Source organism: Grammomys surdaster, unplaced genomic scaffold (assembly GCF_004785775.1).
Source record: "Grammomys surdaster isolate TR1022 unplaced genomic scaffold, NIH_TR_1.0 224, whole genome shotgun sequence".
In the NCBI taxonomy this organism is placed as follows: Eukaryota; Metazoa; Chordata; class Mammalia; order Rodentia; family Muridae; genus Grammomys; species Grammomys surdaster.
This window is the reverse complement of record NW_021604669.1, coordinates 495,258-520,060: the sequence shown is the minus strand read 5'-3', so window position 1 is coordinate 520,060 and position 24,803 is coordinate 495,258. Positions and strand designations below refer to the sequence as shown.

Genomic DNA, 24,803 nt, shown 5'->3' with positions numbered 1-24,803 from the left:
GCATGTGTACATCCATTCCTTCTTTGCCTTTGCCTGCGATATAACTGCTTCAAGTTCCCACCATCATGGCTTTCCTGCAGCATCGACTACAATCTGACATTGTGAGTGAAAAATAAACCTTTTGCCCCTAGGCTGCTTTCTCTTAGGGTATTTTTTTAAACAGAAACAGACATGAAACCAGGTTATGGATAAATATGCTAAAAACATTGATACATCATCAACATGGCTGAACTGATGGCTTCAGTGCTAGACAAATTCTATATCAATTTAATCAAACCTTAAGAACACTATGGAAGCATCAAAAATCACTCAGCTATGAGAAAAAAAAGGAGTAAGGTCCCTTGCAATGACGATGTGCTGGTTGGGTATAGGCTTACCATGACCTAAGGATGCCACAGAAACTTTGTCAGAGTTAAGAAAGTCTCCAGTGGCAAGGAGACCAGGAGGCTGGACAGGCACAAGTGCCCAACAATCAGGAGTAGGTGACAGAGGAGGGTAGATATGCATGAGTGTCCAACAGTCAGGAGCAGGTGACAGAAGAGGGTGGATAGGCACAAGTGCCCAACAGTCAGGAGCAGGTGACAGAGGAGGGTGGTCAGGCACAAGTGCCCAACAGTTAGGAGCAGGTGACAGAGGAGGGTGGTCAGGCACAAGTGCCCAACAGTAAGGAGCAGGTGACACAAGAGTATAGAAGTACAGGAATTTGTCAGGATGTCCAGAACAGAGGCCTGGGGATTTATTTAGCTTAAAGGATGCTTGGTTACTGTGACAGGATCTGAGTTCAATCCTGGGTACCATAAAAGAAAAAAAAAGTAGAATTCCCAGAATGTACACTTGATCTCTGAGCAATTCATCATGTGTAAATGGGAACTCAGAAGAAAGGGCAAGGAGGCTGGGCATAATGAAAACACAACCATCTAGGTGTAACAGATGCCCCTGTCCCTGCCATGGGCATAGTGCCCAGCTGCACAACCATGAGAGCAAGTGGGCTCCCAGTGCACACTGCCCCTGTCTCCTGTGTGCTGCCCAGGCAGAGATACGTGGGACAATCAAATGACGTTCCCACAAAGACATTAGTTGCAGGTGGAGGCATGCCACAGCTACCATACATGGAACCATCTCCTGGAGAGACAACTGTGTAGATACCTTCTTCACTGTGTCCCCTAGAGGACTAATGCTTCAGGGAGAAGGGCCACACTACGGGGTAGCCTACACCCTGTATAGCAACTGCCAAGCCTCAGGCTATGTCCTGTCCCCAAGGCTGCCTACAGGCCCAATGAGGGTACTGCAGTCAAGTGACAAACACTTGTTTCGAGGACAGTGCTCAGACAATGGCTGAACTGAACCAGGAGTGGAGTCAGAATGTGACAGAGAACCAGAGCCAGGGTAGCACTGCTGCAATTGGCTGACTGCAGTATCACAGCCTGGCTTCCTCTCAGATGCTAAGAGAGGCCTATGAGCCTTCCGTATTCATACTAGAACTGCTGAAGACTCCTAGAGTTTGACCTCCTGCTGACATACCGACTGTTCACAGGCTTCCCCCTTCTGCTCAGTATATTCCAGCCCACTTCCTCTCTGTGTCAAGCCAAGGTCCACCCAGTCCTTCTTTACCTAGTCTGGTGGTTAAAAACCCTGTGCCTATGGCCCACCCAGAGAAGGCAAGGCTTTCCCTGACATGGAAAGAGACTGCCGGGCTCCAGCTTCTGGAAAGGGAAATTACGTGGGCAGTTCTCAGTACAATAGCCTGGGTCAAACTAGTTTCTCTACTTCTAGCCTCCAGAAACTGCCAGGTTTCCTCTTCCAGAAAATGCCCAGTATACCTGATCACTCTGCTCTGGCATGCTGCATCTGAGGTCTCCTAACTAGCCTGCAAGGTCCCTATATATCCCATGGCCAATGCTTCACCAACATAGGCAAATGGCAGGCCAGCACTGAAGGGAAGCAGCATAGACTCTGCAGGGCCAGAATTTCTGCCAACTACAGAACGCAAGGAAAGAATTGGAGGTGGGTACTGAGGAGGGGAGGGGAGGGGAGGAGAGGAGAGGGGAGGGGAGAAGAAGGAGGAGAGGGGATGGAGGGAAGGGGGAGGGTGGGAAAAGGGAGGGAAGGAAGGGGGGGTCTGGTTGTTGTCCTTTGTGGCTGTCAGGTGTGATCATCACATCTCTGAAGCACTCAGAAGCTGAAGCAGGGGGATGGAGAGTTCTAGACCAGCCTAGGCTACATAGAGACAGAGGCCAAACTAATCCAAACCCCACTGTTCTAATGAACAGCCTGGAGCTTGTGTGCCTCAGACTGGCCTGAGTTCCCTCCTATTGCTGGAAACCCATCAAACACGGGAAAGGACTCTCTGACCCGTGACCATACTCACTACGGCGCTGTAATTCTGAGAGTAAGAGAAAAATGAACTGCTCAAATGAGCCTGCGGAGCAGGGAGGGACCCTTGGAAGATTCAACTGTTTCTGAGGTTTACAAAGTCAACCCTAGGCACGATGAGGCATAGCTGCTACAAGAGAGCCAGTACAGCCAGTGAGAGGGGCACAGACAAGGCACTCTGGAGCTCTGCCCAGGGCACCAGCCGCCATCCAGGCACAAATTTGTGCCCATACAAGCCAAAGCCAAGGAAAGAACAACTTCGAGGGAGCAAGCTGTAAGCCCACAGTGGGCTGAAATAAATGTATCAAGGGAATGTGGCTCAGTGGCAATGGCCTGTTGAACATGGGCAAGGCCCTGAGTCCAACCCTCAGCACCTGGGGAAGGGGTGAGGCAGTGGGAATACCGGAAGTGACAGTCCACTGCTAGGGAGAAATCGTGGAGTAAAATAAAGGGGCTAGTGGACAGAAAAAAGAACAGGAGAAACTAAACCCAAAGGGGAAAAAGCCAAGGAAAGGGAAAGAAGATCCAGGATCCCTGGCCACACCCCCAAAGTCCAGGGTACACATGGGAAGAGAGGCACATAAGCACATAAGCAAACAATCAAAAGAGACTTCGAAAACTGATGATCAAAAGCATCCAAATACTACGAAACTATAAACTACAACAACTAAGTGTCAATAAGCCCCAGGCAATAAGTCACACAATAAGGTAAGAAGCCACTGGAAAGCAGACAGCTCCCAAGGGCAGAGGAAGACCCACCCAACACATGGGGCCTATGGTGGGTCGGAGGGAGATGCTGAAGTGTAGCACCTTTAAATGCAGAAGGAAAAAAGAAACTTCCAACTGAACTCTATACTCACTGGAAATCTATTTCAAAAATAGATGTGGAGTAGATATTTATTTTCTACAAATAAAGAGTGAGAGCCTGTTCCAACCAAATGTGCACCACAGAATGTGTTGAAGTAAGTTATTCAGGTCAGAAGCACCAAGCAAAGGAAATCTCAGTCTAAATAAAGAGCTGAAGAAAGCCGGGATGGTGCAGAGGGAGAGAGGTTTAAACAGGCATCTTCTCACTTCTGAGTATCTAAAGGAAAACTGACTGTTAAATTAAAATCAGTAATAACATTAATGATGGCTGTTAACATACTGGGGGAACAGACAAAATACTTATGAATGAACAAGGCCAGTACGAACTATGCAGGCAGAAGGGTGTAGGTTTGAAGGCGGGCCTAAGAGTTAGAGGTACATACTGTGAACTAGAAAGCAACCACTAAGATAGTACATAGAAATAGTTACTAAGCCCTAACGATGGTAAAAATTGATATTAATCAATTTATCAATTGCTCCAAGAAAGGGAGGGTCAGGATGAGAAAAACAACTGCAGGGAAATACTGACAATACATTTCAAAATAGGCGCCGAGTAGATATTTATTTCCTGCAAATAAAAGGTGAGAGCCTGTTCCAACCAAATGTTGGAAAGCATGCATCAAGTGGGCAGGGTGGAAGAAAGCCCTGGCATTTGCAGCACAGATGAAAGGCTCAACAGGAGGTGGTCAGGCCAGCAACCCCTAGCCAGGGTGGAGTCTGAATGTAAACTGTAATGAACTGAAATTAAATAAAATGATTCATTCCTCAGCTGCACATTTTAAATGTCCCTGTACTACTTCACAGTAGAGAAGGTGGGACACGAAGCTTTCCAGTTTCCACAGGCTCTGTCCAACAGCACCGACTCAGTCACAGAGAAGAGGCTGCCAACTGAGGCGGTGAGAAGCAAGAATCTCATGGAATGTGCATAACTCTGCTACAAAACAGATATGGCCAGGTAAAAGGGATGGAAAATATGCTGTAGACAAATTGACATCGGACAGCAGAGTTCAGAACCGATACAGCCAGGGGCAAGAGAAGGAAGCTTGCAAGAGGTTGAACGATAAACGGAATGTACCTAATAACACAGCTTGAACACAGGTGAAGGCGAACAGACAAGGCTGGGAAGAGATAACGCACAGCAGATACAGAGCAAGTGGGCAGAAGCCAGAGAGGAGCCAGAGACTCAAACGCAGCACTGGTCAATGCCACCCAACAGGGGCTAAGCACACGCTCCTGACAGGACATGAGGATGCTCATTAGGACGCGTCACATTTCAGGCCATAAAGCGAGTGTCTGCATGTTTATAACAGCAGTTACCATACAAAAGAACGCATTCTCCGAACAGAAGAGACCTAACAATTAACAGCACATAGGTGCCTGTGAATATACGTAGCTACTTGAAATTAGGCAGCACATTCTTTTAGTAAGTAAGTAAAATAAGAATTTAACAAGAAAAATTGAAAAATATTAACTGCTTAAACTGGAAATGGTATGTTTGATGTATACAAGTAAAACAGTACATAGAGGGAAATTTATATCACGAACACATATCAGAAAAAAAGAATTGTCTCAGTTGATGACCTAAAAATAACAAAAGCAAGTCTGACCCCAAGGAAGCAGAAGGGAGAAAAAAAAAATAAATCAACCAACATTAGAGAAAAATCAATACGACCAGAGCCTGCTTCTTAGAAACAGTGAAACTGGTAACTTTATATTAATTGCATTAACTCCAATTCTATCTTAGATTATCTAAAACAATAAAATTATACCAGATAACCAAAACAAAAGGGTAAGCCTGGGTGTGGTGATACAAACCCAGAATCCTGAAATCCTAGCACCTGGGAGGCAGACGGACAAGGATCACCATGAGTTCCAGGACAGCATGCTCTACATAGCAAGCTAGACGTCAGCCAGGGCTATACAGCCAGACCCTGTCTACACACACAAACACACACACACACACACACACACACACACACAGCAGGGGGGAGAACACACACAGGAGGAGGGGAGACAAATACAGACCAGCAACACCAGCCATGGAGGAAGAGACACCAGTGCAGATCCTACGGACAGGAAGAGGACACACCACGTTCCGCTGTTCTGACAGTTTACCTGAAATGGGTAAGGCCTTTAAAAATCAGGTCATGTGAGAAGCAGCAGACGCCATGGGCACCACTGCAGACTGAAGGAAAGTGAACTACAGTTCAGTATCTCTCTCAATGGAAACTCCAGACTCAGAAGGCTTCCCTGGCAAATTCTGCCAAACATTTACAGGAAATTCACAACGATTCTGCATATACTCCTCAGAAAATGGAGGGATCATTTCCCAACTTATTTCAAGACAAATTTTACAGACCCTGCAATCACAATGGTGCAGATCAGGTGGAAGCAGCTATTCAGACAAACGCCCACCTGAACTGAAGGAGACAAGAGCTAAGGAATCCACGGAGAAAGAAGCACCTCTCAACCAACGAGACCTCAGATTCCCCACAGAGAGCCACATGCATCACAGACATACATGGTAGATCCTCAACATCTGCAGTGAAGTAAGGAGACAACACTCTGCAACCCTATCCTGGTCCAAGTCTCCTTGGGCAGAATACAAACGGAAAAGCAATCAAAGAAAAGGTCCAAATAGCAAAGTACATAACCTTCAAAAAGCCATAGCTAAGGTAAGTGAAACAAGCCATAGTCTACAAGAAAATATTCAATTGCAGACATCCGACAAAGCCCTTGTGTACAGAAGAGGCAAACTCACACAGGATAACCCAAGAGACCAGCAACAATGGAGCTGGACAGACAGACACGGAGAGAGTGCAAATGGCCAGTGCCCATGAACACTCAGTAACAGGAGAGTGCAGATTCAAAGCCATGTGCAATGACTAACCATGAGCATCCAGCATGGCCCTGAGAGGGTGGAGAGGTAGTGAGCACCTGCTGCTCAGAGACTTTCACAAAAGATATTTCTTTCAAAGTCACTCTGACATAGCCAGCAACTTCTCTCCTAGGTATCAACACTCCTGAAAAAACAAGAGTAGAATCCGCATGCCTGCAGGGGCAGCAGAAGGGAGGAAGAAAGACAACCAAGCACCTGTCCTAGTACTGCCAGCCCTGGGAGGCCAGAAGAAAGACACCCAGATACCCAAGTGCCTGCTTCAGGTGCCACTCCAATGGCCAAAAGATGGAGGATACAATAGAAAGATAGAAGAGAAAGTGAATCTGAGGATTTGTACACTGTGGAGAAAGGTGGAACTGGCCGTGAGAAACAGGCAGATATGAGGAGGTCATGGTGAGGTTCTGACCCGGGCTGCCATGAAGGGCCAAGGCTGAGTCCATGGTCCTGCTGCAGCTGGGGTCTATGTCAATGTTTGTGGCCTGAGTTACCACCAAGGGCCAAGCGGATGTCTGTGGTCTGTGCTAACGCTGGACGCCCTGCAGATATCTGAGGGTTGTGCTGCTGGGGGCAAAGGGGACATGCTGATCTGAATGGCCTGCTCTGCCACCTGAGGCCATCCAGGCCCAGGCTACTGCCAGGGCCATGTCTGTGTCTGTAGTTCTTTGGCAGCCAGGGTCTGTGTTGATGTCCCAGGTCTCTGTTACTACCAAAGGCCATGCAGATGTCCCTGGTCTAGACTGCTGCCTGAAGCACTGTACTGAGCTAGTCCCGCTCCTCCCTGGCCACCATATTTGGGAAAGCTGGCCTGCCCCTCACCTGAAGAGCACAGTAGAATGGCTCATGATGGCAGGGGAGTTGGGGAGTCAGCCTTGAGGACATGATCGTGGGAGAGCTGGGCCCACGCCTAGTCAGCCATGGGGTAGCTTGGGTAAAGGATAGCCTCCTAACCCTGGCTCCTTGCTATGTGGGGCAGGTAGGAGAGCAAGCCCTGAGGTCATGAGAGCTGGAGAACTCGGGACAGTAGGCCCTGCACCTCACCTGGGCTGCACAGTACTGTTAACCAAGGTGGCCGGCAGGGGTGAGGGTCAACTGGCCCTGAGGGTGTGAAAGAGGAGGAGCCTGCCCTGTCCCTTGCTGCAACATTGGGTGAGCTAGCTGGGGCAGTGTAGGACTGCTTGCCCTAGCGAGGTGAACACTGGCAAGCTAGTGGGCTGACTAAATCAGCTAACACCCAGACCCAGATCCAGGGCTTTGAGTTGGCCCACCCCAACATCTACCCCATCTATGATCTGCTGGAGCATGGGAAAGGGCTGGTCCTGCAGATGCAAAGCTGCAGGATCTCCACGACACAGGACAACAACATGAGATCCCTGTGAGGACCAAGTATTGATAGTGTAGCAGAAGCCAGAGGCCTGGAAACAGACCAGTGACTCACTGGAATGAACATTTGCAAGTAAAGAAGTGTGGACAAACTGGTATACTGTGTGACACACTGTGACACACTATAACACACTACAGCCTCCATGACAAGGTTTTTTTAATTCTATCTTCTTTTCCTTTAGAGAGGGAGGTTACAAGGGTGGAGGGCGGGTGCAAGGGACAAGAGATGAGTAGGATTGGGGTACATGATTCGAAATCCACAATCAGGAAAAAGGGTTGTTTTTTTAAAGATAAGGAAAACAAAGCATTTTTTTAAAAAGTAGAAACTTTTGCCATACAAGGTTTTCCCAATGATGGAAACAAAGTACATCAAGAGGATGGGACCCAGAGATGAAGCCAACCTAAACTGTACTCCTACTGAGCAGGAAGGACGCTCAGGGGGCCAGAGCCCAGGACTGAGGAGCTGGAGACTAAGTGCCAGAAGTAAGGTAGGTAGCCAGATCTTGGATTCAGTGTGACCAGGGAGAAGCCAAAGTTAGTCTTAGAGCATGGGAAACCCTCTCCCTCCGCTGGGTGGACGTGACACAGTGACTGTCAGGTGTCACAGAGCTGACACGAGGGCATGCACTATATGTGGTTATGCATCTGTGGACAAATGGATGAAGCAGAGCATATGCAGAGTAACATACCTCTACTCTCCATCAGAGCCCCCATGGCTGCTTCCACCCAGCCCCGACTTCCCATCCCAGCTGCCCAACTGCCCAGCTGCCCAGTCCAAGGCCCACCCAACCTAGCAAGCCCAGCAGGCCAAGGCATCTAGACAAAGCTCTGCCCTCCAAACATCATCTCCCTATAGGCAAGAGAGGACCATTCTTCCCACTCAGCATCAAGCTCTGCGACTGGAGTCTGGCACAACTACATGTCCCAGAGATGACTGCTGAGATCAGTACAAACTACAGATTAGAACACACCCCAGGGATACCAGGTAACCTGGCAGTGTGGCCCCACACAGCCACCACACTCCTGGGGCATGGTCTCCCCTGGGTAAACCCCAGCACAGGCATCTACATTGTCTCATCCCACTGGGTCAGGCCCCTGCTGGATTCACGAGGTTCAACAGAAACACAGTTTGCAGCACAGTTTGCTTCAGATAGCAAATGCAGATCAGAATGTGAACAAGACATAGATAGAATGACAAGTCTATCTCCCGAGGCTTCAAGAACTCTTTTGGAGCAGTCATTGTCTGGGAAGCCTGGCTTACACAAAGTCAGAAGGGAGCCATACCGTGGCTCTGCCCATCCTCGGTGGAAAACCAGAGGGGGAACCCTGTGCCTCGGTTCTTCCCAGAAGAAAAAGGATGCTTGGACTTAGGGATGCCACCTTAACTCTACCTAGGTACTGACTCCCACACTCAGTAAAACATAAAATAAAATGTCAGCCAAGCCTCTAGAGGCTTTCCTCCTTCCTCCGTGTTTTACTCTGGCCTTTGGTGTGACAGGCACAATGAACATCCTGAGCACTAGGAGGAAGGGGGTGTCCCTGACTTGTGTCCCTTCCATCCTAGTTAGGGTTACCATTGCTGTGATGAAAAAGCATGACCAAAGCAACTTGGAGAGGAAAGGGTTTGTTGGCTTGTGCTTATAAATCACTGTTCATCACTGAAGGAAGTCAGGACAGGAATTCAAACAGGACAAAGATCCTGAAGGCAGGAGCTGATGCAGAGGCTGCGGAGGAGTGCTGCTTATTGGCTTTCTCTCTCTGGATGGCTTAGCCTGCTTTATTATAGAACCCAAGACCGCCAGCCTGGAGGTGACCACAATGGCCTGGGCCCTCCCCCATCATTAGCTAATTAAGAAAATACCCCACAGGCTCGCCTGCAGCCTGATCTCATGAGGTTTGCTCCTCTCCAACGGACGACTTTGTGTCAAGTTGACATAAAACTATCCTGCACACTCTCACGTCTTGCAACAACACACATCATGGTCTGCCTGCGGCAGGAAAGGGATATAGATTGATAACGTGTGACAACCGAGCACCCCGAAGACTGCCCCCGCCTGTTGCTGCATGCAGCTCTCCCCCATCCACATTTCAAGGCAAACCCAAGGCCTTAGTGAACAGCTGTGGGAGGCTCTCCAGAGGCAGAGGACAAAGTCAGACCTCCAAAGGGATAAATGACTTCACCAAGGAGTGGCACCAAAGGATGCTCCTGCCTCTCAGTGGTACTTGCCCAAGTGACTGCTGGCATGGGCTCTGTTCATGGTGACCATCAGAGTAGACTGGCAGGGACAGGCCTACCGTCCTGACAGGCCTGCTACCTGCATGTCAAGTGTCTGATGGGCTCTGTTCAAAGTGCCGTTTACGCAAGCAAAAGGAGGGAAGATTCCTGGTGAGAGCCAAGCTGAGAAGCCTCAAGCACATGCATAGCAGTGATGGTCTTCACGATGAGAGAACGCTTATGAATCCCTGAGGAGGAAGGGTAGTGCTCAAAGGCTCTTGGACAAGACTCCAGAGCCTATAGGATCAGGAATTGAGCTCAAAGGAGGATCTGCTAAGAAGAAAAGCCAAAGATGAGAATGCCAAAGGGCAGGACCTCTGGCTACATGGCCTCATGCACTGGCATGAGACTGTACACATCACTAGCCAGAAGTACCACACCCATGTCCTTACAAGCTCTGCTCCTCCCTGTGACCTAACACACCATTGCACCCTGACATTTATGTCCCTAGCAGGCTCCCAAAGCCTGTTGGACTGAGGACCAAAGAAGGCTGGGGACATCTTACCAAGTGGGACAAACAATGAGACTGGTGAGGTGGCCTGAGTCAGCTTATGCCCCAGCGGTGCCATGGCAGGGCTCAGACTCAGGACTCAATGCACCCCAGGAAGCAGACAGCTATTAGGGAAGATGTGGGCAGGAAGGTCAGGGTGCAGGAATAACACTAAGACCAAGGAAGCTCTATAATCCAGAAGGAATGAGAGTAAGTCAAGTCAGAGAGAGGAAGGCACCACCACACAGCCAGTGGCACACTGATTCCTAAGACCACGGAGGACAAACCTCCATCCATAGAGGAGTAAAGCTCCAAGTTGCAGAGAAGACATATGTGCACACAGCAGGAATGTACTATTCAGAGGAACTACCAGAAGCAAAGACAAGGCAGACAGACTACAGGCTGTCAAGAGTTTGAGCAGAGAGAGGGACTACCTCCAGTTACCAAAGGTACAGACTGTCCCAGGGTCACAGGGATGTACTGGAGTTAGATGGGGTAACAGACAAAGGGAAAGAGATGCTGAAAACCATGAAACTTGCATTTGGAAAAGGGGGAGAGGGCTGGAGGTGTACCCCAGGTTACAGCAGGTGCCTAGCATGTGCAGGACTGGAGGGAAGAAAAGTGTGGGAGAGGAGATAAGATGGCGAATTTCAATACCTGAACGTTATCTCAATAAAGGAACGCGGTAAGGGGCTAGAGACACAGCCTCGTGGGTGAAGCGGTCACTGTGCAAGCACAAGGGCTGTGAGCTCCATGCCCCAAACCACATGAAAGGCCAGGTATGAAGGGGCACTGGTGATCCGAGCACTGGGGACGTAGAGACAGATGGGCTCACTGACCAGCCAGCCAGCCTAATCAGCAAGCTCCAGGCCAAATGGGAGACCTTGTTTCAAAAAACAAGGTGACTGGCTCCTGAGGAATGACACCCTAGCTTAACTTCATACCTCCACATGCTCATGAACACACATGTATGCACATAAACCCACACACACACATACACATACAGACACATACATACACATACACACATGCACTTGAATGAATACACATACACAAAGAAACAGGGGGGCATAGATGGAGGAAAGAAGGGGGGAAGGGGGGCGAGAGAGGGTAGCGGCAGGGGGAGAGGGGGGATATAAAATAGGCTGCTACAATACCTGCAAAGGAGCTAGCCTCAAGCTCTGCCCAGACCCCCTTTCAAGTACTGCCAGTTTTGCTGCAACCACAGGCATGAGATATCTCAGTCTTCTCTGTGTCCTCACTTGGGCAGGGGGGTGGGAGTGTAAATCTGAGCAGGCATCCCAAGCTAGCTCTGAGCTCCGGGAACCAGTCTGGCCCCAGTGCTGTGACCCGTCTGGCCAGCTGCCACACACCCCTCCAGCCAGAACCCCACACAGGGAGCAGACCTCCTGGCCAGCTCATCTACTGCTACCCCAGCTCTGGAACTATGTCTCCACACAACAGCCTGGCTCCCCGGTGCCTGCGCCCCACACCTAGTATGCTCCAGGGCCTTGAGTCTGCACTAGCCTCTGTTGGCCTCCTAAACCTGTCAGGTGCTGAACCCCAGCCTGAAAGACTAAGAGTGGCTCCAGTAGACTCCACCTTCCAGGTCCCACTTGCGCTCACCCAACGCTGTAGTGCTAGACCTGCCAGGAAGGACATCTCTGCTGAGGATGATAAGCACACAGAGCCAGAACAGCATCGCTCACACCTGTTCCTCCCACTCCAGGGTGGCTGCGGAGAGAGGGTCACCTAAACCCAGGGGTTTGGGCCAGCCTATAGCACACAGTGAAGCCCCATATCTTTTTTTATTTTAAATAAGCCACGGCATAGCATGGTTCATACCACAGCTCTGAGGACAAATCAGCAAGTTACTGAGCATTCTATATGGCAAGGGTGGATCAGAACACCATCGGCACCTCAGATGGGGCTAGGATGTTAGAGCCCTATTTGAAGGGGCTGGGTCTGAGCTGTGTGCTAACATGTATCTTATATCATAGCCCAATTGACTGAGATCCCAGCAGGGAACTCTGTCTCCACTCTGTTCTGTCCAGGACTGGGTAAGGAAAAGCTGAAAGGTAGCCAGGCGGTCGTTCACAAGTGTCACAGATCTTGAAACTATCGTGAGCAGATGGATGGACAAGTGAGAGAGTGACTGGAGCAGAAAATGACTGAATAAGAACATTCCAGATGGTTACAGCGGTAGTGAGGACAATGAGGAGAAAAGGCAAGGATGGGTCACCTAGAAGGAAGGTGCAAGCGAGGCAGCTAAGGTGGGGCCATCTTTCTACAGGCCAGACTAGTGGCCCGGCAGGCAAGCCGCATATGGGCAGCTCCAGGCGGAAACGCTCAGGGAGCAGGGCCTGGCACAGGAACATCCTAGCTACCGCCCACTCCATGGGTGTGAGCCAGAGCTGAAGCCAGAGCCTGGGCCAACAGGCACCTTCTAGAGCTGACCCAGCTTGTGCCACACAACAGCACACAGGTCTACCCACTTGTGCTCCGGGTCCCACCACATCTTGGTGGCAGTAGCCCAGTGCATTCAGCGCCTGTAGGATCCGGCTCCACATCTGGCACCTGTGGGTGGGCTCAGCCTTCAGCAGCCCTGACTTGGACAGCAGCCGGTGGTGCTTGATGACTGTAGACACCAGCACCTTAGTCTCCTGGAGGCAGAGGTTGGGCTTCCTCTTTTTTTTGCATGAGTGATGTGCTAGGTCCTGCCATCCAGCCATGGAGCCCAATGGCAGTGTCTTTCCTTGGGCCCATGGAAGACAAGGTGGGCTCTGGTATCTGACTGTCTTCAGGAGAGACCCCTGGCCCTGGAAAGACATCAAAATGTGGGTGTCTGTGGCCTGGGAAGTGGGGGGGGGGCTCAGAGAGAGCCTCTTCTGCATCTTCCAGGTCAGGACACAGTTACCCATTCCTGCTCACAACCCCTCCCCACCTGTCTAGAGGCCTGTGTGCAAGACCTTCTAGCTAGGTGACAGCAAGACACTTTACTTCTAAGCCATGGTGCTGCATTGTCACTGTCCCAGCCTGGCCTTCATAGTGACCATCAGAGTAGACTGGTAGGGACAGGCCTACCGTCCTGACAGGCCTGCCAGCTGCATGTCAAGTGTCTGGTGAGCAATGCTGTGGCTCCTCTCTGGCTCTTGGTGCAGGGCAGACAGCTGAGAGGCAATGTGTTCGCAGCACACCACAGCTACTAAGGAACCATAGCCTGCCCACTCACAGAACAGGGGTCCACGCTGGACTCCCTGTCACCCCACAGTAGCTCCCTTCCTAACAACACCATATCTTCCTGGAGGCAGGGGATCTGTTACCAAGGGATGGCTCCATAGAGACAAAGGTTTCCTAAAGGCAAGAGCAGAGCCTTCCCAAGCCCAAACTGAAAGACCCTTGAATAAAGTACCTTGGAGCCCCACTGGGAAGAAGCCTGACCTTCATGAGGGCCAGTGTCCCTGGGGCACATAGACAGGCCTTCGTTAGCAGAAGGGATGCCCGTCCAGGCCACCACTTCAGGTCTCAATGCACACCTGTGCCTCCTCAATTACATACCAACAGCCCAAGCCCTGTCACTAGCCCACTCTGCGGGTTCTGAAGTGAAAGAGCCAGGGCACTAGCCAGGACCAACTCCTACAGGAAGCCCTCCCTGACCACTCTGCCTCCCATCCTCACTGGGCTCAAAGCTAGCACTGTGTTCAGAATGTCACATGCTCCAGACTACTCTGTGAACCACAGTTCTTCTAAAAGTTGGTCCCAAGCTAGACAAAGTCTTTATATCAAGACCCTTAGATGTGACCCAGGGACAAACCACTACAACACCCCAGCACAGACTCACACATTCTACTGGACCGTGCTCTAAAATCTCACTTTTTCAACAGCAGGGCTGAGGGACCATCCAGTGCAGAAGAGTGGCAATTCTCCCCAGCTCCAGTCCTAGTGGGCCCAACACAGATATGGGCCAAAGAGAGAATGTGTCTTAAATTTCATGTATTGTAATGACGTTTGTAGACATAGGTACTAGTGCTCTTGGGTCCTCAGATATACTACATTTACCTTCTCTAAACCAGAGGCTTGCCTTTCAGCACATCATAGCTGACAGGGGTGGTGTATGCTAGGACAGAGCCGCTTTGTAGAGACTGCAAGCACCTGTCTGCAGCCTGCTGTCCGAGGAGGCTCTACATGAGAACTGGGGTGGGCATGCTGAGGACGCTGAGGTAACACATGACTGTCTGTGTATGAAGTGACTGCAGTGTCAGTAGCAAATGGCGCTGTCCTCCCTTCCAGATCCATGTATGTATTCCCGCCTTCCTGCCTGGAAGACCCCCCCCCCAACTCTAGGGCCAGCCCTACAAGAGCCTTCCCAAGCCACCCAGGACAGAAGGCAGCACAAGAAGGCAGACCCAGGAACACTAGACATCCCCAACAACTCCCACATGAAAACACCAACTCCTCTACATGGCAGGTGCTTGCTGAAGGAATCATGGCCAGGCTCGTTTGCTTTAAAAACATTTTTAAAAGACATCTGGGAAGACAAACACTCTTGGAAATGATGAAATCCACTTCAAAATAATTCCTGGGTCAAAGAGAAAAATCACAACAGGAATCAGGAAATATTGATTACCGAACAAAGATGTAACAACTCTAACTCAGTAAAGAAGCTGGGAGAAACAGTGACCTCAGGAGCCAACAGTAGCAAGCACAAGTCCCAGGGGTGGGAGGAAAGAGGCTCAAACCCTGTGTGGACCATGTTTCAAAAGAAACAAAATACCAGCAGAACCATTCTCTGTAGCCCTGGCTGTGCCTGGAGGGGAGCAGTCACCCAGCAAGGCCTCAGGGATAGGGTCTACCTGGTCCCATCTTTAGGTGAAACCAAGCTGCCAAGAGACACAGCAGGGGCACCGGGGTCAGAATGAAGCTGTACACTTGCTCTCGGCAGTGCTGACCTGTGGACACTGGCAAGGAGAGGCACAGTGTAGAATCTTTACTTCAATAAATCTGAATGTCTGGGTGAAACAAACACATTTTTAAACTACCACGAGAAGGAACAAAAATACAGGAGTGGCTTTTCGCAGCTTGGAAGACTGACTGAAGTCAAACTGCTTTCATGCGCAAAACCGTTATACAGCAATGTCTCAGGAAGGTTCAAGGAGCACACATGCTTCCCTTTATGAATTCAGAGGAGAGACAGTCCCCAACAGGTGTCTATGTTACGACAGTGTGACAAGGTGACATGTCTCATGGTGGCCTTATAGCTGAAAGACAGATCCATGGTGCAGCTTTACTCATGCACTTGGGATTTTGAATGGTGGCCTTTTTTGGGCTGGTAATGTGTGGCACAGTCCCCTGGTGGCATGCACTGTGTGGCTCCAGCATGCCTCACCAGGGGACCTGGCAGAGCTGATGTTTGTAACTTTGCACTTTTCCATGTCTACACAAGCAATGAGTGCACAGGACAGATGGTGCGTTGTTAGACAGCCTACCCGTATCTACTGTCCAGTGAGGACTCGGAGCACCTCCAGCTAAGCCGTGAGGTTCAATGAGACTAATCACTGTCCACTCACTGTGACTTAATGGCTTACTGAGGGCCACATGAGGGTCCACATGTCAGAAAACAGTCCCCAGCCAGCTCAGGGAGAGGGGAAAACATGAGCAGGTGAAACCACTGGAAGAGAAAACTGCCCTGTTCACAAACATGCTCACAGCAAACTCAAAAGATCTCACGGACAAATTACTGCAATTCATAAGAAAGACTTCAGCAAAATGGCTGGGGATGAACTCAATTACACTCCACGGGAAAAGCTGGCTCCTTCAACAAATAAACTTCAAGGGCAAAAGGGAAAATGACGGAGGTGTGTGTGGATCCAGAAGGCTCAGGATGTGTGGTTTGCAGGCCCGCCACCCACAGCAATCCCGAGAGCTCAGCACCTGCCTCAGCACGTGGCTGCTGAGTGGCATTGCCTGGCACTGACCACAAGGACACGTGCAGGGTTCAAGTGAGACCTGACCAACTAATCAGAAGAGGCAGCAGTGACAAGGGACAAGGGGACAGTAAGGGGCTACTACATCGCTATATCTCTTTTGTGTATATGAAAGTTACCGTATCTATAAAGTTAAGAAACAAAACATTAAATTAAGAAAGAACTTCAGATTTTGATTTTCACAAAAAAAAAAGTGTGCATACCAGCAACAAACACTTGGAAAAAACTTAATATTTGGAACCCTGCCACTGATAATAGCAAAAATGCTCTTATGTTTTGTTTTAAGAAACAATGCATAGGACTTTTATGGGAAAGTGCACAGGGCTTTATTGGAGAACGGGACAGAAGATACAAAGATTGAAGACTGAATGACAGGAATATGGATTTCCCCCATGTTCACCCAGTGGATATACAATCTCAATCAGAACAACAGCTGAGGAGACTTCAGGAAGCACACCTCCTCCATGCCCTAAGAGCCTCTGGGCACCTTTGTGGGGCTCAGTAACAGGAGTGGTGGTGCCAGGGAAGAGTAGCCCTAGTATGCCCACAGCAGAACAGATGGCAGGAACAGCTAAAGCATGACAGCTCCGTGTCACACCAACAGGCATCAGATCAAGAACGAAGGCAGCGCATCAGACCCCTGTGGTAGGAAAGCCCACTTGACAAAGCCCCAAAGCACACCAAACCCAGAAAGGCACCAATAAGGAAACACACAGGGAAAGTAAACTAAGGGGAAAAAAGCAAGCAAGATTCAGGACCAGGATCTGGGCTGGAAAAGGCGAGTGACCAAAAGTGCTTATCATCCATCTTCAAACCATGAATATGAACTGTGAGCATCTAAAGAGAATATACTGCACATATGTATCTACCCTTTATACACTCAGCATCCCAAGAACACCATAACCTGACACCCCTGAAATCCAGCTCTCCTATATCCTGCTTAAGCCCTCACCTTCTGCCCGGCCACGTGGACAAATGAATGGCACTCAGTGCTGGCCCTGTGCCTTCCCACTCAAGTCTCCCTGTGGCTGCTCCCTTCAAGCTGGCTCCTCCCTCCCCCCTAGTCAGCTTAACCTTGGTCTCTGGTTCTCCAAAGTCACGTGATGCCATCCCAGAAAGCCTCCCAACAACATAGCCCCTAGGTCTGGGATTCACTTACTACCTCCATTCAGGACCCAGTACCTGGAGTCCAGCCTGGAATACAGACAGAACCAGCAGAGAAAAAGAGATGGCGTGAAATGGAAACTTAAGGGTTCTTTGCAGAGTCAGTTGTGTTGGATGGTGTTTTGCTGGGGCAAACATGTGAAGGAGTGTTTTCCTGAAGTGGACACAGGTAAAAGACTAAGGCAGACTTGTGAAGGAACGTTTTGCTGAAACAGACACAGGAGAAAGGATGTTATGCTAAATTTAGCAAGCCCGTGAAAAGACATATGATGAAGGATTCTTTGCTAACAACATACATGTATTGGTCCACCTTACACTGTGTAGTTGAGCTGCACTTGTCGGGACTCCATAGAGAGAGAGGCACCAAAAAACTTCTGGTGGTGTGCCTCTGCTTTTTTGCCACTTCTATGAACTTGGGCTGATTGGCAGAGTGATGACAGCTAAGACAGACGCACGTGCTGAGGCAAGACATGTGGAGGACATGTGATACTTGGAGAGAGTATAAAAAGGACTCAATGGATAGTGACAGAGAGAGAGCTAGGCTTGATTATAGAACTGGCTGTACAATGCTTATGGGTCTCACTTCTTATGTGATTTTCAAATACCTGAGAGAGGCACAGCCAAGAACTTCATCTGGCATCCCTCCTCGTCCCTCCTGCAGACTCGAGCAGAGGCTAAGGCCTGGCTGTCTCTGCTAGGAGGAAATTAAACTAGATAATGCCACCACTAGGTGATTCACATTTGCTATCCCAACCCTACAGAACTAGATTTCTGGTTTATCCATGAAGTATTTGTGAGTGGATCGAGCTGCCTCGGCTAACCTGGAAACTGAACTGCTAATTTCCAGACAACACAGGTGGGAATTGCTCCAAAGAACCTTTCTAAACAGGTCCACTTCCCCTTCCCCATCCCCCGTATCTTTTCTTTTCCATTATCTCTGGTGGGTGGTGGGCTTCAAAGGAGGTTAAAGTGTTTAAGAACCATCATTAAAAATAGATTTTGAAAAAAAATTAAAGTTACGATGGTGTCAAGGTGAGAAGAGACCAACCATGTGAGAAGGAAGGCCTGGGCAGACAGTGCCTGGACAGCACTTTGTCCCAGTTGAGGAGGCCGTACATGGTAGAAGCACCATGAGGAGGGAGCATGCAACTGTCCTTCTCCCTGACACGGTGCAAACCTCAGCATAATCAAGGTAGAGAGCAGCCATCTTTAGCAAAAGAAGGAAGTAGATTAGCCAACCTGGGGGTCTTCACTCAGCTGAAGAGAACCTAGGGAGAGCTGAGGAGAGGATCCCTCAACCCAGAAGGACCCTGAGCTCAATGGAGCCACGCCCAACATATAGGCAGGGCCCCTAACTTGCAGCAACTACTAGACTGAGCCTAAGCAGACCCCAAATTCAATGTCCTTCCTACTCCAAGACAGGAAGACTCCCCTAAGCAGAAGCTGGGCCAGATGAGGGAACTGCAGCCACAACAGACCCTCATATAGGCCCAAATGGATCAGGGTACCTTCCAGGCCAGCCTCACAGCAGAATATGGCAGAAAAGGCAAGAGACTCAGTAAATCACAAACTCAGATACCTACAGTGAGAGCCTAGCTCAACCGCTGAGCACAGCTTATCACCCAAGGGCCTTAGTGTCCTGCTTTAGCAAAGCGCAGCTTGCTCCAGCACTCTCAGTAGGTCCAGCCAAAATCATCCATCCCTCAGCTGCACCCCACACACACCTAGAACATTCCAGGAGTGTGGCAACAGTCATGTGCACCATGCTTCACAGAAATGACAACTCTTCCATGTTCCCACACAGAGCAGCCCCTATTCTTCCTCTCCTAGAGTACCCCAGTCACAGTTATCACTGGTGCTGGTCACTCCTCAGAGGAGTGTGACCTGATGGAGCCGACACTGCTACCACTTGCCCACCTCTGAGAATCTGCTGTGTCATTACCTAGGGCCTGGCACCCTTTTTGTGAGGGCCCCCTCAAAAGAGTCATGGCTCCCCAAGCCGCCTCTGCTGGTGATGGATTCAGAGGACATCTTCTGGTGGGCAGGGCAGCCGGAAGCCTCCTAGCTAAACAGAAAAACACAAAATCCCAGAGAGATGGGGAGAGAAAAGAGGAAGAGTTCAGGTTCAGGACTCAGCACAGGCCAACTCAGGCCCACCTGGCTCCTCTACACCCATTTCTAGGGCCCCAGAGCTGTGACCTTGACAGAATGGTCACTGTAGGTGGCCATTTGTTCTACCTGTTAACCAACGGAAACAGTGAAACAGGGTCAAGAAGAAGGTATGCCCTATTTTCTTTCTCAAGAGCTCTGGGAAGAAGCTCTCTGACTACCTCTAGAAGATTACAGAATGAGAGGGGCTAAGGGGGGTTGCTGCCCTTCCAAAGGACTCAAATCTAGTACCCAGCACTCATATCAGGTGGCTCACAACTGCTTATAACTCCAGCTCAGGGGGGATCCAACACCCTCTTCTGTCCCCCAGAGACTCTGCATTGCATGCACAAATACATATACACATAATTGAAAAACAAAACAAACAGATGGGCCAGTAAGATGGCTCAGGAGGTAAATGTATCATCTGTCTTGAACCCACCAGTGAAAAAAACTTAGTAGAAGGAAAGAGCCAACTCCTGTGAGCTTTCCTGACTTCCACATGAACTCTGTGGCTCACATCCTCCCCCTCACTGCTCCCCAGACATACACAAAATAAATAAATGTAAATACACACACACTTACCCACATTGAGAGTCCCGCTCACCTAGAGCCTTACCCATGCAGGCCTTCCCAGCTCATACTTTGGATCGCTGTGTCTCTGCAGGCTCCTCCATTATATCTGCCGCATACATGTGCCTGTGCCCAGGGCAAGTGCATAGCAGAAGCTCCAACCCTTTCCGATTCTGGCACCCCATGACAGTGCTGAGAATCAGAAACTCCGCAAGCTCTGGTTCATGCAATTCTATCAACAGAATTTACTCTGTTTGAAACTAAAAGTGACTTCTTCCTCAATTGCCTATTAGCTTATTTTGAAGTAACAATAAGCCCATCACTGTTAACATACGCAGCATACACCTTCCAAAACAAAGCACAGCGGAGTGACGTACAAGCACTCACATCTGCATCCAGGCCAGGCTGCACAGCTCTAGCTGCAGCCCAGGAAGAAAGCCAGCAGCACAGTGGGAGGCAGCTGGCAGAAAAGGCTTAGGGGATCTCTGAAAGCACTCAGGAGTCCTCTCCCTTAGGCCTTACATCCTTGGATCTATATGATGTCATTAGGTTTCCATCCACTTCCTTCTTTCCTTCCTCCTTTCTTCTTTTCTTTCTTCTTTTTTTTAACATCATAACATGTTTATTCATTATTTGACAATTTCACATCAGGCACCCCATCACACCCATGAAGTCCTCCCAGGTCCACCCCTTATCCTGTGACCATCCCCCCAAGAATAAGAGGAGAAGGAGAAGGAATAGGAGGAGGAGGAAAGGCAGAAGAGGAGGAGGAAGAGGAAGAAGAAGTCCAATTTGTATTGGCCATATACTCACAGGAGCATGATCAAATTCCCAGTGGCCAGCCCCCTAAAGAAAACTGAGTCCTTCCCCACCCACACCTTCACCAGAAGCCATCAACTTCTGGTGGAGAGCTACGTTTCAGCATCCTTATCACGATCTTTAAGAGTTCTCTTCAATGGCTTCTTGTCTAGCTGTTACTTTGGGGGAAGGGGTTAAGGGTTGTCACAGAAGCCTTCTAGATCCCTTTTTCTCAATTATGAGTCTGCAGTCATTGACGCCACTTCAAAAGTAGCTTCCTTGCCCTTTAAAGTGTGGACCATGGACTTCCGCACGGTTTTTCTGGTGACAGCCTGGACCATGAACGTTCACACGGTCTCTAGCGTCAGCATGTGCCACAGACCTCAGCATGGCCTCTGGTGGCAGTACAGACCACGGACAGCAACACGGCTTCAAGTGGCGGTACAGGCCACTCACATCAACACGGCCTCTGATGGCAACCCAAACACGCACACTACTTCAGCCTCCTGCAGTAACACAGATTATAGATGCCCACTAGCACAGGCCTTGGGTATCCACATGGCCTCCTGTGGCAGCTCACACCAGACATTCACATGAATCTTCTGCTTCAGTATAACCTGGAACAATGGACCATGGATACCAACATGGTCTCCGGGGCCTACACAGACCACAGAGAAGCCATTCTTCATCTACAACACCCTGTTGTTGCACAGAACCGGAGTGATCTGGCATCTAGGCAGTGCATTTGGGGGCAGAGTCTGCGCAAGCTCCAGGCTGCTGCACACCACCCTGTGTGTCCTATCAGCAACAGTGTGTCCCCCCCACCCCATCCACTGCAGTCTTCCTCATCTGTCACTACTGTCGAGGTCTCTAGTTCCACCTCTCTCTAGCACATACTCACTGCTCCGTTCCTCTATCTTTCTCACCTCTCCATTGGATATTGTTCTTTGCAATGGCATTTGAAACTGAAGTATGTCACATAGATAGATAGATGATAGATAGATAGATAGATAGATAGATAGATAGATAGATAGATATACATACCAGCTTTACATGCAAAAATACTCATTGCAATGAGTTGTTGGTCAGATCACTGATCTGGTTCACAGTTTTTGATTTCTAAAGCACCATACATACTGGACCATTACAGAGTCTTAGATATCCTGCTGTTACCCAGAGTCAGGGAGATGTTGTGGCTAGGCAGGCCATCTGGGGGCAGGCTCTGTGCAAGTGTCTGGCTGCTGCACACCTCCCTGCCCTCAATGTCTGCCACCCCAGACTTGCTGGGCTCAATTTTTGTGTTTGTAGACAGCAGGGCAAGCGCAAAGACTGTAGCCACAACAGCTCCATGCTAGGGGGTGGTCAGTGGGCCCAGGGCTGGCGCTGTTTCATATTAACCTGTTTGTGCAGGAGCTGCAGGCCACTCTCTGTCATCAGTGCTGGGTGCCCCATGGCTCATCAGGCACAACCTTTGTGCTTGCAGCCTGCTGGCTGAGATGCAGCAGTGAAAGGTATAGATCTGCCGTCTTTCATAAGACTTGTGTATGTGTTTTTTTAAAGTTGTTCCAGGACGACAAGCTCTGTAGCTTCCTCTCCATCATCACATTGCCCTGTGGAGCCTCCATGGGTCTCCAAGACAACTCTGAGCTCTGAGACAGGTGTCAGTGGCTGCCTCCAGCTTTGTCTTCTCCCCTACTCTACTTTCTATGTGCTTCTGGAGAAGTGACAGAAAACAACCTAGATGGAAGAAAGTGACAGATGTCTGTTGGTGTTAGGGGCATGGGACCAGAGAGCACAACAGCTTTAAGTGTCAGTCAAAGTAAGAAGTAAGGCCCACGGAGCAGAGTGGTCCCTATGGCATGTATATCAGGAGAGACCCCTGACATGGGGGGCCCGTGAGTGGAGCAGAGACTACTAGCTCACTAGAGAAAGCAGGAATGGTGGCTGGTAGCAGTCAGCAGTCAGCACACACTGCACATGCAGGTGTCCGAGTTGACCATTCACAGGCTCAGCCTCTCAGATCTGACAGATGTGGACACAGAAGGTGACAGGAGGAACAAACCTGACCACAGCCACACAGCTGGAAACTCACAGAGAGAGGTTTGGGGTCCAGGCACTCTGGTCCTGGGCCTAGCCCTACCATGTTACAACACAGATGGGTCCAGGGGTTCTGGCTGCTATACCTAGTCCTATTGTGTCAGGCCCCAGAGAAATGCACCGGGGCCCTTTAACCCCATGAGACTTAATGGAAGGCTTCATCCAGTTACTAATGAAAGGCTGGCTCGGACTGCTAGAATCCAGAGAGAGATGAAGGGAAACCAGGGCAAAGACTGACAAGGCAAGGTGGACACTTTCTGACCAGGTCCTGCAGAAGCTTCTGGAGGGACATCAGGAAGATGAAAGGGAGACTGGACCGCCGAGAGGCAAGAACATGAGACAGGAGGAACTAGAGGCAGGGCTTTGTTAAGTGCCTAAGAAGGACATGAAACCTACACAGAGGCCGATACAAACTCCGAGGAAGAGCAGACGGGAGACAGGAGCTGGAGAACGACAGGCATGCGTGCCTCTGCAGGCTGTGTGTTATGTGTGGATGCACATGTGCCTTCGCTGTGTGAGAACGTGCCTGTGTGTGTGCACATGCCCGTGAGAGGCACAGAGACTGGAGTTCTCCTCTCGCAAGTCAATAAATAATGCCTAAACGATTTTTTAAAATCAAGTAGCAATACAGCTCATCATTTAGAGAAAAGATAAACATCAAAGGATTCCAGTGAAAAGAGCTCCTCTGGGGAGGCGGTGGAGAGGCGCTGGGGATTACGATGTTCTTAATTAATCTTGTAGAGCTCGTTTACTCCCTAAACTCTCCGCTTGTATAACTTTAAAGTATTAAGCTGTGTGTGTAAGAGCCCAACAAAACATCAGTCAGACAAAAGTGTCTGGAAACAGAGGAGGTTGCAGGAACCTAAGCAGACAACAGCCAGGTAGGGAGCCAGGTGGGAGAGCAGGGGCCCAGGCCCTTGACCAGTACACTCTGCTCTGGGTGGCTAGGTAGGCCAGTCACCCCACACACTGACCCAGCACATCCATTGTGCACCAGGAACCATGTTAATAATGCCCCCTGGACTCAGAGAAAGCTGGGCCGAGGGTTGGAAGATTAGAGGGAACCCAGTGAGCTGGCTGTCAGCAGGCGTCAAGGACCAATCACAAACCCTTACTGAGAAAGCAGGAAGACAGAGCTGTGACCTCCTCACATCAGAAAGTAAATAGCCATGCATTCAGAAAGGACAGCTGACCGGACACAGGCTGGGGACAGTCAGAGAAAACACCTAAGGGAGGATCTATGGTCGAGGGTAGTGAACCAAGCCAGGTCCAAAGAGGAAAGGCCCAGAACAGCAGGAATGCTCACCGTAAACCCGCCAAGTGCACAGCCAGGTGGTGGTGGTGCACACCTTTGACCCTAGCGCTTGGGAAGCAGAGACAGGCAGATCTATGAGTTTGAGGCCAGCTTTGGTTGACAGCGTGAGTTCCAGGACTGCAGAGCCATCTGACAGGTTCCTGAAGAAGCAAAGTGAGTTAACAAGTGTCCATGAGAGGCAGATGACCCTTTCTTGGCAGGGAGGTAGGAAGGTGTTTGAGCCTCAGACAGGCTTTATATGCCAAAGCTAGGGTTTCTGTGGCCTGAACACAGGTGGGAAGGCTGGAAAAGGACTGGAGAAACCAGCCCCAGGACCTGGGCGAAGCAAGAACTGTCCAGGTGGATGCAGCCTGAGGCATATCCACAGGCTGTGACAGAAAGGGGCAAGATCTCCAGCTCAGACTTGCAATTTCATTTTGCTGCACGCTGAACTTGCCCAG

The 24,803-nt window shown here is 49.8% G+C and overlaps 1 protein-coding gene across 1 annotated transcript in view; it reads right to left on the bottom strand.

Moving 5' to 3' along the window:
* Tsnare1 (t-SNARE domain containing 1) overlaps positions 1-13,205 on the bottom strand; it is a 31,596-nt gene extending 18,391 nt beyond the window's left edge. The window contains 5 exon segments of the mRNA XM_028773271.1: positions 12,614-12,703; positions 12,706-12,793; positions 12,795-12,983; positions 12,985-13,103; positions 13,202-13,205. Of these exon segments, the coding sequence (XP_028629104.1) occupies positions 12,614-12,703; positions 12,706-12,793; positions 12,795-12,983; positions 12,985-13,103; positions 13,202-13,205 (490 nt within the window).
* Between the last annotated feature and the right edge of the window lie 11,598 nt (positions 13,206-24,803).